At 35.3% G+C, this 12,869-nt stretch overlaps 1 protein-coding gene across 1 annotated transcript; it reads right to left on the minus strand.

The window, feature by feature from the left end:
* Positions 1-3,806: 3,806 nt before the first annotated feature.
* On the minus strand, positions 3,807-9,510 carry LOC117321260. The gene is made up of 4 exons (XM_033875730.1): positions 6,773-9,510; positions 6,193-6,378; positions 5,607-5,801; positions 3,807-5,124 (listed from the first exon to the last, which is right to left on the minus strand). The coding sequence occupies exons 1-4, from the start codon at positions 9,356-9,358 to the stop codon at positions 4,792-4,794; spliced, it is 3,300 nt and encodes a 1,099-aa protein (XP_033731621.1). The 5' UTR covers positions 9,359-9,510; the 3' UTR covers positions 3,807-4,791.
* Between the last annotated feature and the right edge of the window lie 3,359 nt (positions 9,511-12,869).

The following is a 12,869-nucleotide window of genomic DNA, read 5'->3' on the forward strand; positions in this document are numbered from 1 at the left end:
TAAAGATTTTAGCCTTTTTGGCCCCTGTGACCTTGAATGAAGGTCAAGACCATTCATTTGAACAAACTAGGTAGCCCTTCATCCCAGCATGCTACAGACCCAATATCAACTCCCTGGGACTGTTGGTTATTGAGAAGAAGTCGTTTGAAGATTTTAGCCTTTTTGACCCCTGTGACCTTGAATGAAGGTCAAGGTCATTCATTTGAACAAACTTGGTAGCCCTTCACCCCAGCATGCTACAGGCCAAATATTAGGTCTCTGGGACTCTTGGTTATTGAGAAGAAGTCGTTTAAAGATTTTAGCCTTTTTGACTCCTGTGACCTTGAATGAAAGTCAAGGTCATTCATTTGAACAAACTTGGTAGCCCTTCACCCCAGCATGCTACAGACCCAATATCAACTCCCTGGGACTCTTGGTTATTGAGAAGAAGTTGTTTAAAGATTTTAGCCTTTTTGACCCCTGTGACCTTGAATGAAGGTCAAGGTCATTCATTTGAACAAACTTGGTAGCCCTTCACCCAGCATGCTACAGACCCAATATCAACTCCCTGGGACTCTTGGTTATTGAGAAGAAGTCGTTTAAAGATTTTAGCCTTTTTGACTCCTGTGACCTTGAATGAAAGTCAAGGTCATTCATTTGAACAAACTTGGTAGCCCTTCACCCCGTGCATGCTACAGACCCAATATCAAGTCCCTGGGACTCTTGGTTATTGAGAAGAAGTCGTTTAAAGATTTTAGCCTTTTTGACTCCTGTGACCTTGAATGAAGGTCAAGGTCATTCATTTGAACAAACTTGGTAGCCCTTCACCCCAGCATGCTACAGACCCAATATCAAGTCCCTGGGTCTTTTGGCTATTTAGAAGAAGTCGTCTAATTTTTTTTTAGCCTTTTTGACTCCTGTGACCTTGAATGAAAGTCAAGGTCATTCATTTGAACAAACTTGGTAGCCCTTTACCCCAGCATGCTACAGACCCAATATCAACTCCCTGGGACTGTTGGTTGTTGAGAAGAAGTCGTTTGAAGATTTTAGCCTTTTTGACTCCTGTGACCTTGAATGAAGGTCAAGGTCATTCATTTGAACAAACTTGGTAGCCCTTTACCCCAGCATGCTACAGGCCCAATATTAGGTCTCTAGGCCTTTTGGTTATTGAGAAGAAGTTGCTTGAATGGAAAGTTGACGCCGGACGGACGGACGGACGGCCGGACGCCGCGCCACGGCATAAGCTCACTTGCCCTTCGGGCAGGTGAGCTAAAAACCAAAGAATGATGTCGCGAACCACATCAAAATCGGTTGGCCGAGTGCCGAGATAAAATCTAAGCATTATATTCTATACAAAACCCGCTTCAAGTCATGAAGAACACTTAATTCAGAAAGTAATATATTATAATCATCATGATCTACAATAGACTAAATCTCTCACGTATGAATACCAGTGTTGGAGCCTGCAACAAACTTCTACATATACAGATTTTATCCAGAGGGTATTTTACATGTCATGGTCTCAGGGATAACGGACGATTACATTCTTGAGAAAGATATAATTTTTATATGATCGTTGTCAGTGAAATTAAATAAAAGTGATTCGCAACAATTATAATATAATTGATACTTTATGTACAGGTACATAGTATAGGTTCTTATTAAAACCATCATTTTCGCTCCGTTATATATATATATATAGAAAACATACAATTTAGTTCATCGTGATTAATCATAATTAATACTAAAACTTATTAACTCGCAATAATTTTCGTGTATGAATTTTTCAAATTTTATTTATTTATTTTTTATTATCATTAATTTTTTTTTTTGTTATTGTGTCATTATTGTGAAGTGATCGAGATCATTGTGGTTTTACTTTCCATTCGTGTGTCACAAGTCATATCTTCACTTAAAACAGGACTTTAGAAGATTAGAAACATGTTTTCGGAGAATTACGAATTGAGTGGCTTAGTATAACCGCTAAACAATTACCAAGTGTGAAATTATGGTCCACAAGCTCGTCACACCTGTCACTGCACTACAGGTGTCTGGTGTTCTAATCGGCACACGCCGATAATTCTTGTGAGTTCTCGCGTTTGGTTTCTATGTACTTCAAAAAAGTTCCGAAGATATACTTTCACATGTTGTACGTAAATTGAGCTTGAATTTTATTAAGAATTGCGTGTTACTATAGGGAAGGCATTTTTAAGTTGTTGAAATCAAACATATTATTTTTGGAATTCAGTGGGTTTCGTTTTCCTTTCAAGCGAAAAAAAATGTATCTTAAAGGTTTGTCTATAGAATGATTAACCTAAGTTGCCTCATTCATAAACCCACCATGTTGAAAATTTACTCTATGAATCTTTCCGAAAATCACAAATAACGGTATCTTCAAGTGTATTTGCAACATATCTATTGCTGTTTTGGCTAATAAAAATTCCAATTTTTTAACTTTTATTTCACATCGTGTATGAATTGTATTTTAAATTTCTATTACTAGAAGTATTATAACCGAAATCAATATTGGTATGTAACAACCCGGAAATGCCCTCATAATAAAGGCTATATGATGTAAGTCATTGTAAACGACCCATTATTCAAATGCCATACATGTTACAGCGACCCGTTAAAAAAGAAAATTATTCAAATTTTACATGTTATATACGACCTGTTATATTAGAAAATGAGTAAGATGATACACGTTGTATTTGGCCCGGTATAATAGAAAATTAATAAGATGTTACATGTTGTATATGGCACGTTATAATAGAAAATTATATGCCCCTGGTTTCGGTAACATTTGTTATTAACTAACTCACAAATATAAGTCAAAAAGTTTATTCAGTACTTTCATTATTGTTGTCTCATTCGCATTAATTGCAGGCACATGTTCACGTTTGTTTCTATATATATTTCCTATATGACGGCTCTGATCCCATTAAACCTCTGACGTCACAGGTCAGAGGTCACCGAAACGTAGTCAACGGCTCTGGGTTCGAGAAAAATCGCAATTACTCTAAAACTAAAGTCGCTGTGAAAGTCGGCCTTTCAGCATTTTTAGTTTCATCCTAAATCACATTTAAACTTGAAATAGCAAATCGTTACGGGTACACTTTAAGACCACCACGTAATTAAGTCAATTACGCTATGAAGGCTATTTTCACTCCATTCAATTTCATCTCATCTTAAATTGTCCTTATTTGTATTCATTACGAAAGAAATGCATTAAATCTCATAATTGTATGAAAACCTAGCATGTTCAAATTAATAGAGCTGTTAACAAGAAATAATAGAAGTTATATCTCAAATCTTGCTAAATATATTAAATTTGCAAGGAAGAGAAAATTAAAATGGCTTAATAACCAATAATTATGTATAGTCATATAATGTTTCTCATACATATGTTGTATTACTTTTATTAGTAGTTGAATTGTCTGTATGTGCAATTCCAGCACAAATCTATGATAGGATATTGTTTATGATGTAAATAGTAAATTAATTGTTATATACATGCATATAATCACATATCACTATGTGTAAGGCCACACCAAATTAATCAGTTGTTCTTCGGGAAACTGGTAAAAAAAATTGGGGCGAGCGAGCGAAATTTTTTTTTCTAGCAAAAAATTTCCATTTAGAGATTTCAAGAGGCGAAGCGTTCAAATGATGTGCGAGCGATATTTTTTTCCATTATTTTTTTTCCACCAAATGTTGGAAATAAACTGAATACCATATTGAACAGATGTTTGTGTCTATTTGTGATTAATTCAAGTACATGTATATCATGAAGTGATTTCATTCACAAATAACTAAACAATTGTATGTAAAATCCAACAACAATTTAATACCTGATCTTCTTGATCAAATCAAACTTAACACAGTTCTCTCATTTGTATGGAACAAATACCGGTATAATAGAAAATAATGTATAAAACAAAAGAAAATTGGCACAGAAAAAACAAAATCACTATATCATATATAATTATCTGGAAAAAAATAATAATACCATATAAAACAACAGAAAATTGGCATATTAGAAACATAATCATTAAAATGTATATGGCTACCCCAAAGTTAGCTATCTTTTAATGTTTTTGGGAATTCAGCATCTATCAAATATAATTGACTTGTATTTAACAGTAAAACTAAGGGCTTTTCCAGTAAAACATCTACCCTACCCCAGGAGTCCAGTTTTTTTTAGGGGTACCACCCAAAGAATTTATTTAATTAATTTTAATACACAGAAGTAATTGGAGCGAAATCCAACCATGGACAGAGGTGAATTGTTTTGGAATCCTGGGGTCATTTAGATATTTTAATGGAATAGTCCTAATACTAAGACGACAACTATAAATCTGTGAAATGATGAAATTGGAATAAAATAATTCCACATTTTCTGATAATTATTATGGAATACAAACAAAAAAATATCACATAGGTACTGACCTGGTTTAACAAAAAATATCATTCTTCAAAATAAAATAAATACTTCGATTATTACCACATTACAAAAAATGTAAAACTAACAAAACATGTAAAACTAGATACATAAAAAAGACTTTTCATGTTTTTTTCATAAAAACATATTTAACAAAATGCAGTTTGGTAAATGGACGGAAAACAATACAGATCATAATCACCTTCTTCCGAGCAAACTATGGATTTTACATCCATTCACACATCGCAGCATTATTCTTTTACTTGAGATTGATACAGAATGTATTTTACATTAAAATATTATCACAAATAATGTAATCAAACTGCATGTCCTATCAGAATTTGTCAAGCATTGTATGATCAATATCTGATTTACACCTTTCGCTTTTTGACAAATTTTCTCCCCCATGTTTTGGCTTCAAGGCCTTTCTCCCTACAAGTTTTGCATATTGGCCGCACACTTGAAAATTGTTCCATGAGGTTTTCAATGTAAGGATCAGAGTCTCCTAATAGTTCATTTTCATCCTGTGTTCCGCAATATAAACAACAAGATGGAACGAACGCTCTCATGGATGCGCTGTAGTATGCCACTTCGACCTCTGTAGTACAGTGGAGGCACTTTCTTATAATGAATCCAAATTCTTCGGGAAAGTTTTCACCACAGGTGAAGGTTCCTGCCTCCTTGATGCGACGCAAATGTGCATCCTACAATGTAGAATTTTGTATTTGAAATTAGACTTGGTGCTATAGTATAAAAAGTTATTGATATTAACAAGAGTTATTGATATTAACAAACGAATAGATGAACCCTGATTTCTCGAAACAAAAACAAACAAAGTGTTAAATCTGAAGTTAGAAAGACTTCAGTTTGATTTTGAACAAGTTTGGTAGTTACTACTCCTGCTTAGCGCTCAGTATTAAGGGAGTGGAACAACTGGTTCACCCGTTGTCAGTATAATGTGACCGGGTGGGGTGTGCTGTTAGGTGTCTTCGGCAGTATGCTTCAGTGGGATAGCACTATAAAGAGGCCAAGAGTGCCACAATATTTTTAAATGAGAACCCCCTAAAAACAAAAAATAAGCTTTTTAAGGAATGCATTGGTTATGTTCTCACAACATTTCACAAATTTCAATATGATAAAGTAAAAATATGGTACATGTATGTATCTAGTTTATGTAAAAATGTACCTGCTCTCTGGACATTTTGTTCCCGCTATATACCACTCTTGGCTTGCTGCACTCGCCACAGATAATAATGTCTCTAGCTTTTCCAGCTTTTAGGATCTCCCGGTTTCGACGATCCATTTCAACAGAGCTGTCATCAAAATCTGTAGAGTTCTGTGCTGAAGGTCTATGCGTCTCATCCACATCTTTACCATACACCTGTTATTTAAATAAATATGTATTGTTCAAAGAATATACATATCACAATTTCATGACTTTTTCAAGGCTTTTGATTATTTTCAATAATGTTTTAAGACAAACATCATATTCAATTTTTCAAGACCTGTGCGACCTCTGTACAGTATGTAATGCAAGGAAATGAAGATGGTACCATTTGATAAATTTCAGGTAAAAACACTTATTTTTTTTCACAGAAGTGTTAAATATTGATTGCCAACTGATAATAATGATTGTAAAATGTTATACACAAAGTGCTTTTGTAAAACAATTATCTTCCTTGAAGTAATGATGTAGCATTCAAATCATGCCCCCTTTATCCTACATAATTCACTTGTGACAAAATGACAAACATTTTCTGTTCATAACTTACGGCATGAAATGGTAAATAGTGCTGACCACTCTCATCACGGACGGGACAAGGAAGAAAGCTCAGGTCCCCCAGTGTATCTCTATCTACTCGGATTGGGTTTATCATGCAATAACGACAAGGCTCCTCACGGCACTTCATAAGTTGAAAGCTGTAATGTGTGCTGACACCATGGGTTTTGATGAACTCCTATAATATTAAATAAGAACAAATTAAACCTATAAATAATACATAATTTGGTGTAAAGGCTGTATATGTTGCATGATTATAAAATGTAAGAAAAAATAATTCAGTTTTATCATACAAAAATTCAAGTTCTTTTCTGTTAAGTACAGATAAAGAACAACCAATTGCAATGTTGTATGTATTAGGAAAAGTAGTAAATTTTCAAATACATACAGCATCAATGATATGACTGCAAAACTGATGAATATTAGGGCAATAAGAGTCACTGTCATTGGTAAATTGTGGTACATTGCAGGATAATTACTCACAAGACAATTTAGACTAGGACTAGGGAAAGAATGTCTTGATCAATGACATGAATTTCAGGTAAAACATTTTAAATTTTTCAAATACTTGCCTGCAAATTTATGCAGTTCCGCAGATCTTTGCTGGTAGATGACGTGTTCAGCTTGCTGAAATCTTCCAAGGTACAATCTCTGATGATTCGAAGGCTGTCCTCAACATCTTCCTTTGGATAACCTCTGTACACTGTGAATGCAGAGCCTTTCAGCTTCATTCGACTGAAGCGGTCATTTACCTTCTCGATAACAGGCGACATGCTCTCTGTGAATGCTGTTTTGAGGTCAGCTTTGTTAACAGCAACATTTCTGATGGCGTTAAGCGATGACTTGTGCTTAATCAAGTCCTCATATTTCTTTGGCATTTCCTTTCTCTCCAATGCAGTATGTTGCAAAGCCAAATTCAGGATAGACATACATCGTTCAGCAGGATTTGTCCAGCTATGATTCGGAGCAGTTCTAATGGCAACTAACATGTCCAGATCGAGTTGCATGAACATTTCCAACAGAGAGGTTTTCACCGTCTCATATGTCACTCTGTGATCTGGACCTCCATCTGTCATAATACAGAGAATTGGTGTTGCTAAATCAATCTGATCATCAGAATGGTGATCCCGCAAGATCCTGGTGACCTCTGATGCATGTCGAAAGGGAGATGATGCTTCAAACACTTTGTCTTTCGTGGTGACATATACATGCCCTTGGAAGAAGCTGTCATTTGGGTTCTTGGGAATATCTGTCACAAGAGTTACAGATGGAACCAATCCTGCTATGTGAAAGTCGTGGTCTGCTGCCACTAACGACACATCGGTGGCAGGTGCCATAACTTTGTTATGACCTCTTACTCCTGTGGAAATTGGGACACCAGGCTCGCCAACTGGAACAACTGCTTTGTCATCAAGACAAATAAATGTAGTACATCCCCGATATCTCACACAGAACTCCTTCAGATACCTAAAAAGTGTTGCTACATATCTGCCATCTTTGTGGTGCACACGTGCCATCCTAGTCTGTACTCGGAATTTTACATTGAATCTACTTGTGTACTTCAATGCGGTTCTTTGGAAAGGATTTCCTGGAGTAAACTGTAACCTAATCGTTTCAGAACTTGGAATGGGAACCCCATCTGGAAGATCTTTCACCACTTGTTCTTTTAAATCTTCAACAGAAATTGCCAATGGCAAATACAGTTCATTTCCATGACGTCTGTCATGCACTTGGAGCAACTGTTTATCAAAGTAATCTCCCATTGCAGCAAAAAACTCTCCAAAATGAGTATCAACATCTTTTCCGTTTAATGCGCGATAGTCAAGGAGCAGTTCTGGATCATCTCCTGTTAGCAAGATGTCTGCAATGCGTTCATCCACTTGTCGCTGTGCGTCAGTTTCTGATACTGTTTCTGTTTGTGTCAGTTCATGATACATGTGGCGCAGAATAGACTTAGGAGTTTTCACATACTGGCTGTATTTATTGATGAAATCACGTCTCATTGAACGTGTGGAAAATTTTGGCAGCAGTTCTGTTATTTTCGAAATGGCATTAGAATTGCCGGTACAGCGCTCTGGTGAATCATCAATGGGAACACTCCAAACAAAATTCAAAGTCCCAATACTCCCTCCATATGACATCCTGAAAAGCATAATTGGAACAGATAACCTCAAGTCTTTGATATATTTCCTTCTCTTTTCTTTGTCACATGGCGAGAAATTTTCAAGATCGACCACTTCATAATGCTTTAATTTGCAAACATGATCATCAAGCTTTGAAAATTGTTCATCAACTGCAGGTTTGGGGGCAATAAATTGGGAAGTTGAGTCCTCTGACACTGTACGTGCTGGCTCTTGTCTAACCTGGTACACAGTTTTGTGTCTAAAGTTGTCATCTGCCAAGCGACTCTTGTACTTTGTCAAACATGCCAGGAGAGCTTCAATGTGAGTTGCCAATTTTTTGTGGCTTTGTGTAGACATAGACGGAAACGATAAACATTTTGAAAGGTCTGCGCAAATGACTTCAAGTTTTTCTTGTGTTAATAACGGGGCCTTGTGACGAAGTTTTGTGAACTGGTTATAACCAGAGAATTGTTTAAACACAGTTGGAAGCACACATCCGTTTTGTTCTAATTTCTCCTGACAATGGTCAATTGCCCAAAGGGCGTTTGAAAGCTTTCCCATCACAGTTTCTCCAGTGCCCTGCTGGTCCCGATACCACCCGTCGTCGAATCCTGAAGTCCAATCCATAACATCACCTTTCAACCTTTGTGGTCCGGTCAGTTTACCCTTGATATGGTCCTCGGGTTTTGCGGGAAGACTTTTTGTGGCATTTGATTTCATCAATATTGAAAATGCATTGTTTCTACATTGGTTTGTCGTCCCATACGATTTCAAAACTGACCCGTCAGAATCGTGTAGAGTAAACTCTACATATCTACATTTAAAGTCATCACAAACGTTTAGACCCATACCTTTGTCGGATATTTCTATCTTGTCCTTTTTTGTTTGAGTGGAATAGATCGCTATTTTTTCCAGGTCGTCATACTCCGAGGGGCACGTGTTTGATGTTGTATTTCCAAGGTGGTAGTTAATACTGCGAATAAAAAGGTCATAAAACGTTTCATTGTTCTCCGCTTCGATCGCTGTATTTAACATTAGATCCGGATTCGGATTTTACAACTTACCATCAGTCCATGTTTTTTTTATGATTTTTACGTACCAGAAACCCCAAGCTATCTATTTAAAAGTATGGGACACTAGCGAGAACTACCCAAGATGTCCGATAATTATTAAACCCGTATTCACTTAACAATGTGACGCTTACATAATTAATTAAGTATCAGACGACTATTGACTAATTTGTGTGTAATCAACCCAGTTCTTGTGATCACTGCTTAATACGTAAATGTGTATGTAATTAATAGCATGCATCTTTCAATGAGTTTCACGTAACGGTGTTACAAGCCGATATCCGTGTTTACCCAATACAAGCGTTAATGATGTTAATTACCGATCATAAATTTATTACATGTATTTGAGATTGATTAATTATCGTATCACGCACTGTATGTTTGTGCATAAATTCTTGCTAACTACGAAACGATCCAGAATTTGATGTCAAGGAATTTTTGTTACATCTCAAATGACTTGGTGTCCAACTTTAAAAAGTGCATGCTTATCCATTTTTCTTGGTGCTGACATAAGGGAATAATAAGATAAGTTGCACATTTTATGGAGAAGATAAATTTCATAAGATTTAACAATTTATTAAAGATTTTCTGATTATGATTTTTTTTCAGGATGTAACAGAGACACTAGATAATAATCTTACTTTATTTACTCAGACATTGACTGTTAAAAGATTCTCAGTGGTGTTTTGGTGATGAAATAATTAATTTTGTCCATAAAAGTATAATTCAAGTACCAAAATATTAATATAATGTGTGAAACAAAAATTTTCTTCAAGGTGTAACAGGACAACAATTTCAACTATTATTTACAGAAATCGCTGATTTTTATCAGATATTAAGGAAATGGTAAGGTGTTTATTGTCTAATAAACAGAATTCATTTGCAGACATCAATACTTTGTTTTATAAATTGTGAAGTTCTGATCAATGGCAAGTAACTGGCAAACTTTATAATATGTTTACTAGAGTGGAGTATGTTTCCGTGATACATGTGGGATTCCCAACTAGCATCTCCAACATATACAGTATGTCATTTGTGTAACAGGAATGCCCAGAATACCCTTCTGTGTTTAGTAGCTTAATAATGGAGGATATTGGAGTAATTTACCATCCTAAAAGACAAAATGTTTAGCTTCCCATGAAGTAGACCTCTGAAAGAAACAAAAAATACGAACACGTTTATGACCAGAATCAGATATTTTATTACTGACTTTAAGTATATCCTTATCAATGACAGAATACTGTGTTTGTCCAAGGTTCCATCTATTGCTGTTATTCCGCACGAAGTATTGGACCATCCTGAAGTTTGCATTAACCTCTGTAACCTGCAAAATAAATCATATACAAGTCTCATTTTACACATGTATCAAAACTATGACATGTAAACTTTTTGATCTCAGATTTCTCCTATTAGATTGTAACTGAAATTGGTTGATTATGCAACAACATTAAATTATTGAATGATACATCATTAAAATTATAAAGACATACAGATCTATTAAATACAGATTATCTTTAGCTGTTAAAAGGACACATTTGAAACAAATTACAAGAATTATCAAAATAAACTGCAAAACAATAATTAGGATGTTAGTATAACAAAATATATATGACATTAGTAAGAACAACTGATTTGTGTCAAAATTACATCTGGAGGTCTACTTCCTTACGTTCGTTTATATAATTACACGATGCAAATAGCTGGAGGGAAACAACGAGCAGTGCTCTAGCCAGCAACTTTATACAATTCAATATCATTATAATTTTATAACGATCATTTATCAAGATAATTTTTGCCAAGATGTAACATGGACAATGAATTACGTGTCTTGGTTACGTCATTCACAAAAATGTTGACCAATAACGAAGGAAAACAACAGTTCAATTTAAGAGTCAACGTTATTTGAACTCCCATGAAACTAATATAACTGAATTCGTAAGGGCGACAATTTTTTGATATAAACCAATCTCAACGTTATAACCCCACGTGATGTAACGTTGGACGTCAATCCCGATTTCCCGAGACGTAACAAATGACACAAATAAAATATTTTTCAAACGGACGCATGGTCCATTTCAATCGACTCGTGTATGCAATCGTTCACTGGAAGAGACAAGTTTTATGGACGATATTTCGATCGTTACAGTGACTGATCAAATGACACACAACTACCACAATCTGCAAGTGTTTTAACACTTAAAAATTCTATTTAACTTCAACATAATGTTTCAACTTCAAGACGTAACAACTGACGAATTCTTACCGGTGAAAATCTGTGTCTTGTTTACTTGCCGCCATCGTGTCAAAAGGCCGATCACGTGATCTACCAGAAATGGGTCTGGTATCATCACATGTTGGTTGATGTCGTAAAATATTTAAAACGAGAAGTCTTGTCGTAGAATTGATTTCATTACGGTTTTTATATTTTTCTTTGAGACGTAACATTTTGACACAAAACTTTAAGCACTCTTTTCAAAGTATCTGCCATCTATTCGACTTGTCATAGGAAAGTTAGACTGGGATATATATAACAAATAACATCGTTCCTACCTAAAGAAATTCACCGTTGATCGCCGGGAAGGATAGATGGATATATATAGAACATTTCAAGACGTAACTTAATTTGACACAAAATGTTACGTCTTAAAATCTTATTTTAATTTCTGTTATATTCCAGAAAATTTTGTTTTTTAAAGCCCACATCTTCTTCAAAATCTATTTTTAATCAATATTTAATGTGATGATAATAAAAAGAAGACATGATAGTAATGTTCAATGCATTTGTTTTTTGGTTTAAAAAGTTCTGTATTAGAATGTCAGGCCATTATGTCCAACATTTCAGCACTATAACTGATGTAGAAATGTTTCATTTAAATTCAATAAGATAAAATAAATACATTAACTATCTGATTTGATGAGCTGCTTTGAGATGATCAGACAACATTCTGAAAATAAATCCACAAATATCTTTTAAAATCAAATATTTGAGATGTAACCAAAATTCCTTGACATCGAATTCTGGATCAAATAGCAATATGTGTTCCTATAAAAGTTGCCGTCTGTAAAATAACTATCATATATATTGTACGTCAAGTTGATAAAAGCAAGACCAGGCTATACTATAAAATCCTTTAATACTGTAACATTTAGTTCGTAGAGAAAAAGCAATGTACTGTTATAAAAACAAAAGCTACACATTGTAACACAGGTAAACACCCGGAGCTATGACCTAGCAGCGGTCGCTATGACTACGCACAGTGTCAAGTGATAGTCTGTACAGTTGTCGACACGGGTGACTTGCCCCGACATTTTTTTCTCCTCGTGGTGAAGAAATCGTCCGGATTATTGAGGGAAATTTACTAATGAAAAGTACGCTCCGTTCCCAAAATGGGCTTCCGGAATCGGAATCCAAATTTCCGGACTGGTGAGTACAAATAACGTTACGGAAATCCGTTCCCGTGCATTTCCGTCCGGAC

Source organism: Pecten maximus, unplaced genomic scaffold (assembly GCF_902652985.1).
Source record: "Pecten maximus unplaced genomic scaffold, xPecMax1.1, whole genome shotgun sequence".
In the NCBI taxonomy this organism is placed as follows: domain Eukaryota; kingdom Metazoa; phylum Mollusca; class Bivalvia; order Pectinida; family Pectinidae; genus Pecten; species Pecten maximus.

Bases quoted from the DNA above. Each gene is read 5' to 3' on its own strand.
- LOC117321260 (XM_033875730.1), bottom strand. From the start codon at position 9,358: ATGTTAAATACAGCGATCGAAGCGGAGAACAATGAAACGTTTTATGAC. The intron at 5,802-6,192 runs GTAAGTTATGAA...TTTAAATAACAG, and splicing joins ACTATTTACCATTTCATGCC to GTGTATGGTAAAGATGTGGA. The intron at 5,125-5,606 runs GTACATTTTTAC...TCTACATTGTAG, and splicing joins ACAAAATGTCCAGAGAGCAG to GATGCACATTTGCGTCGCAT.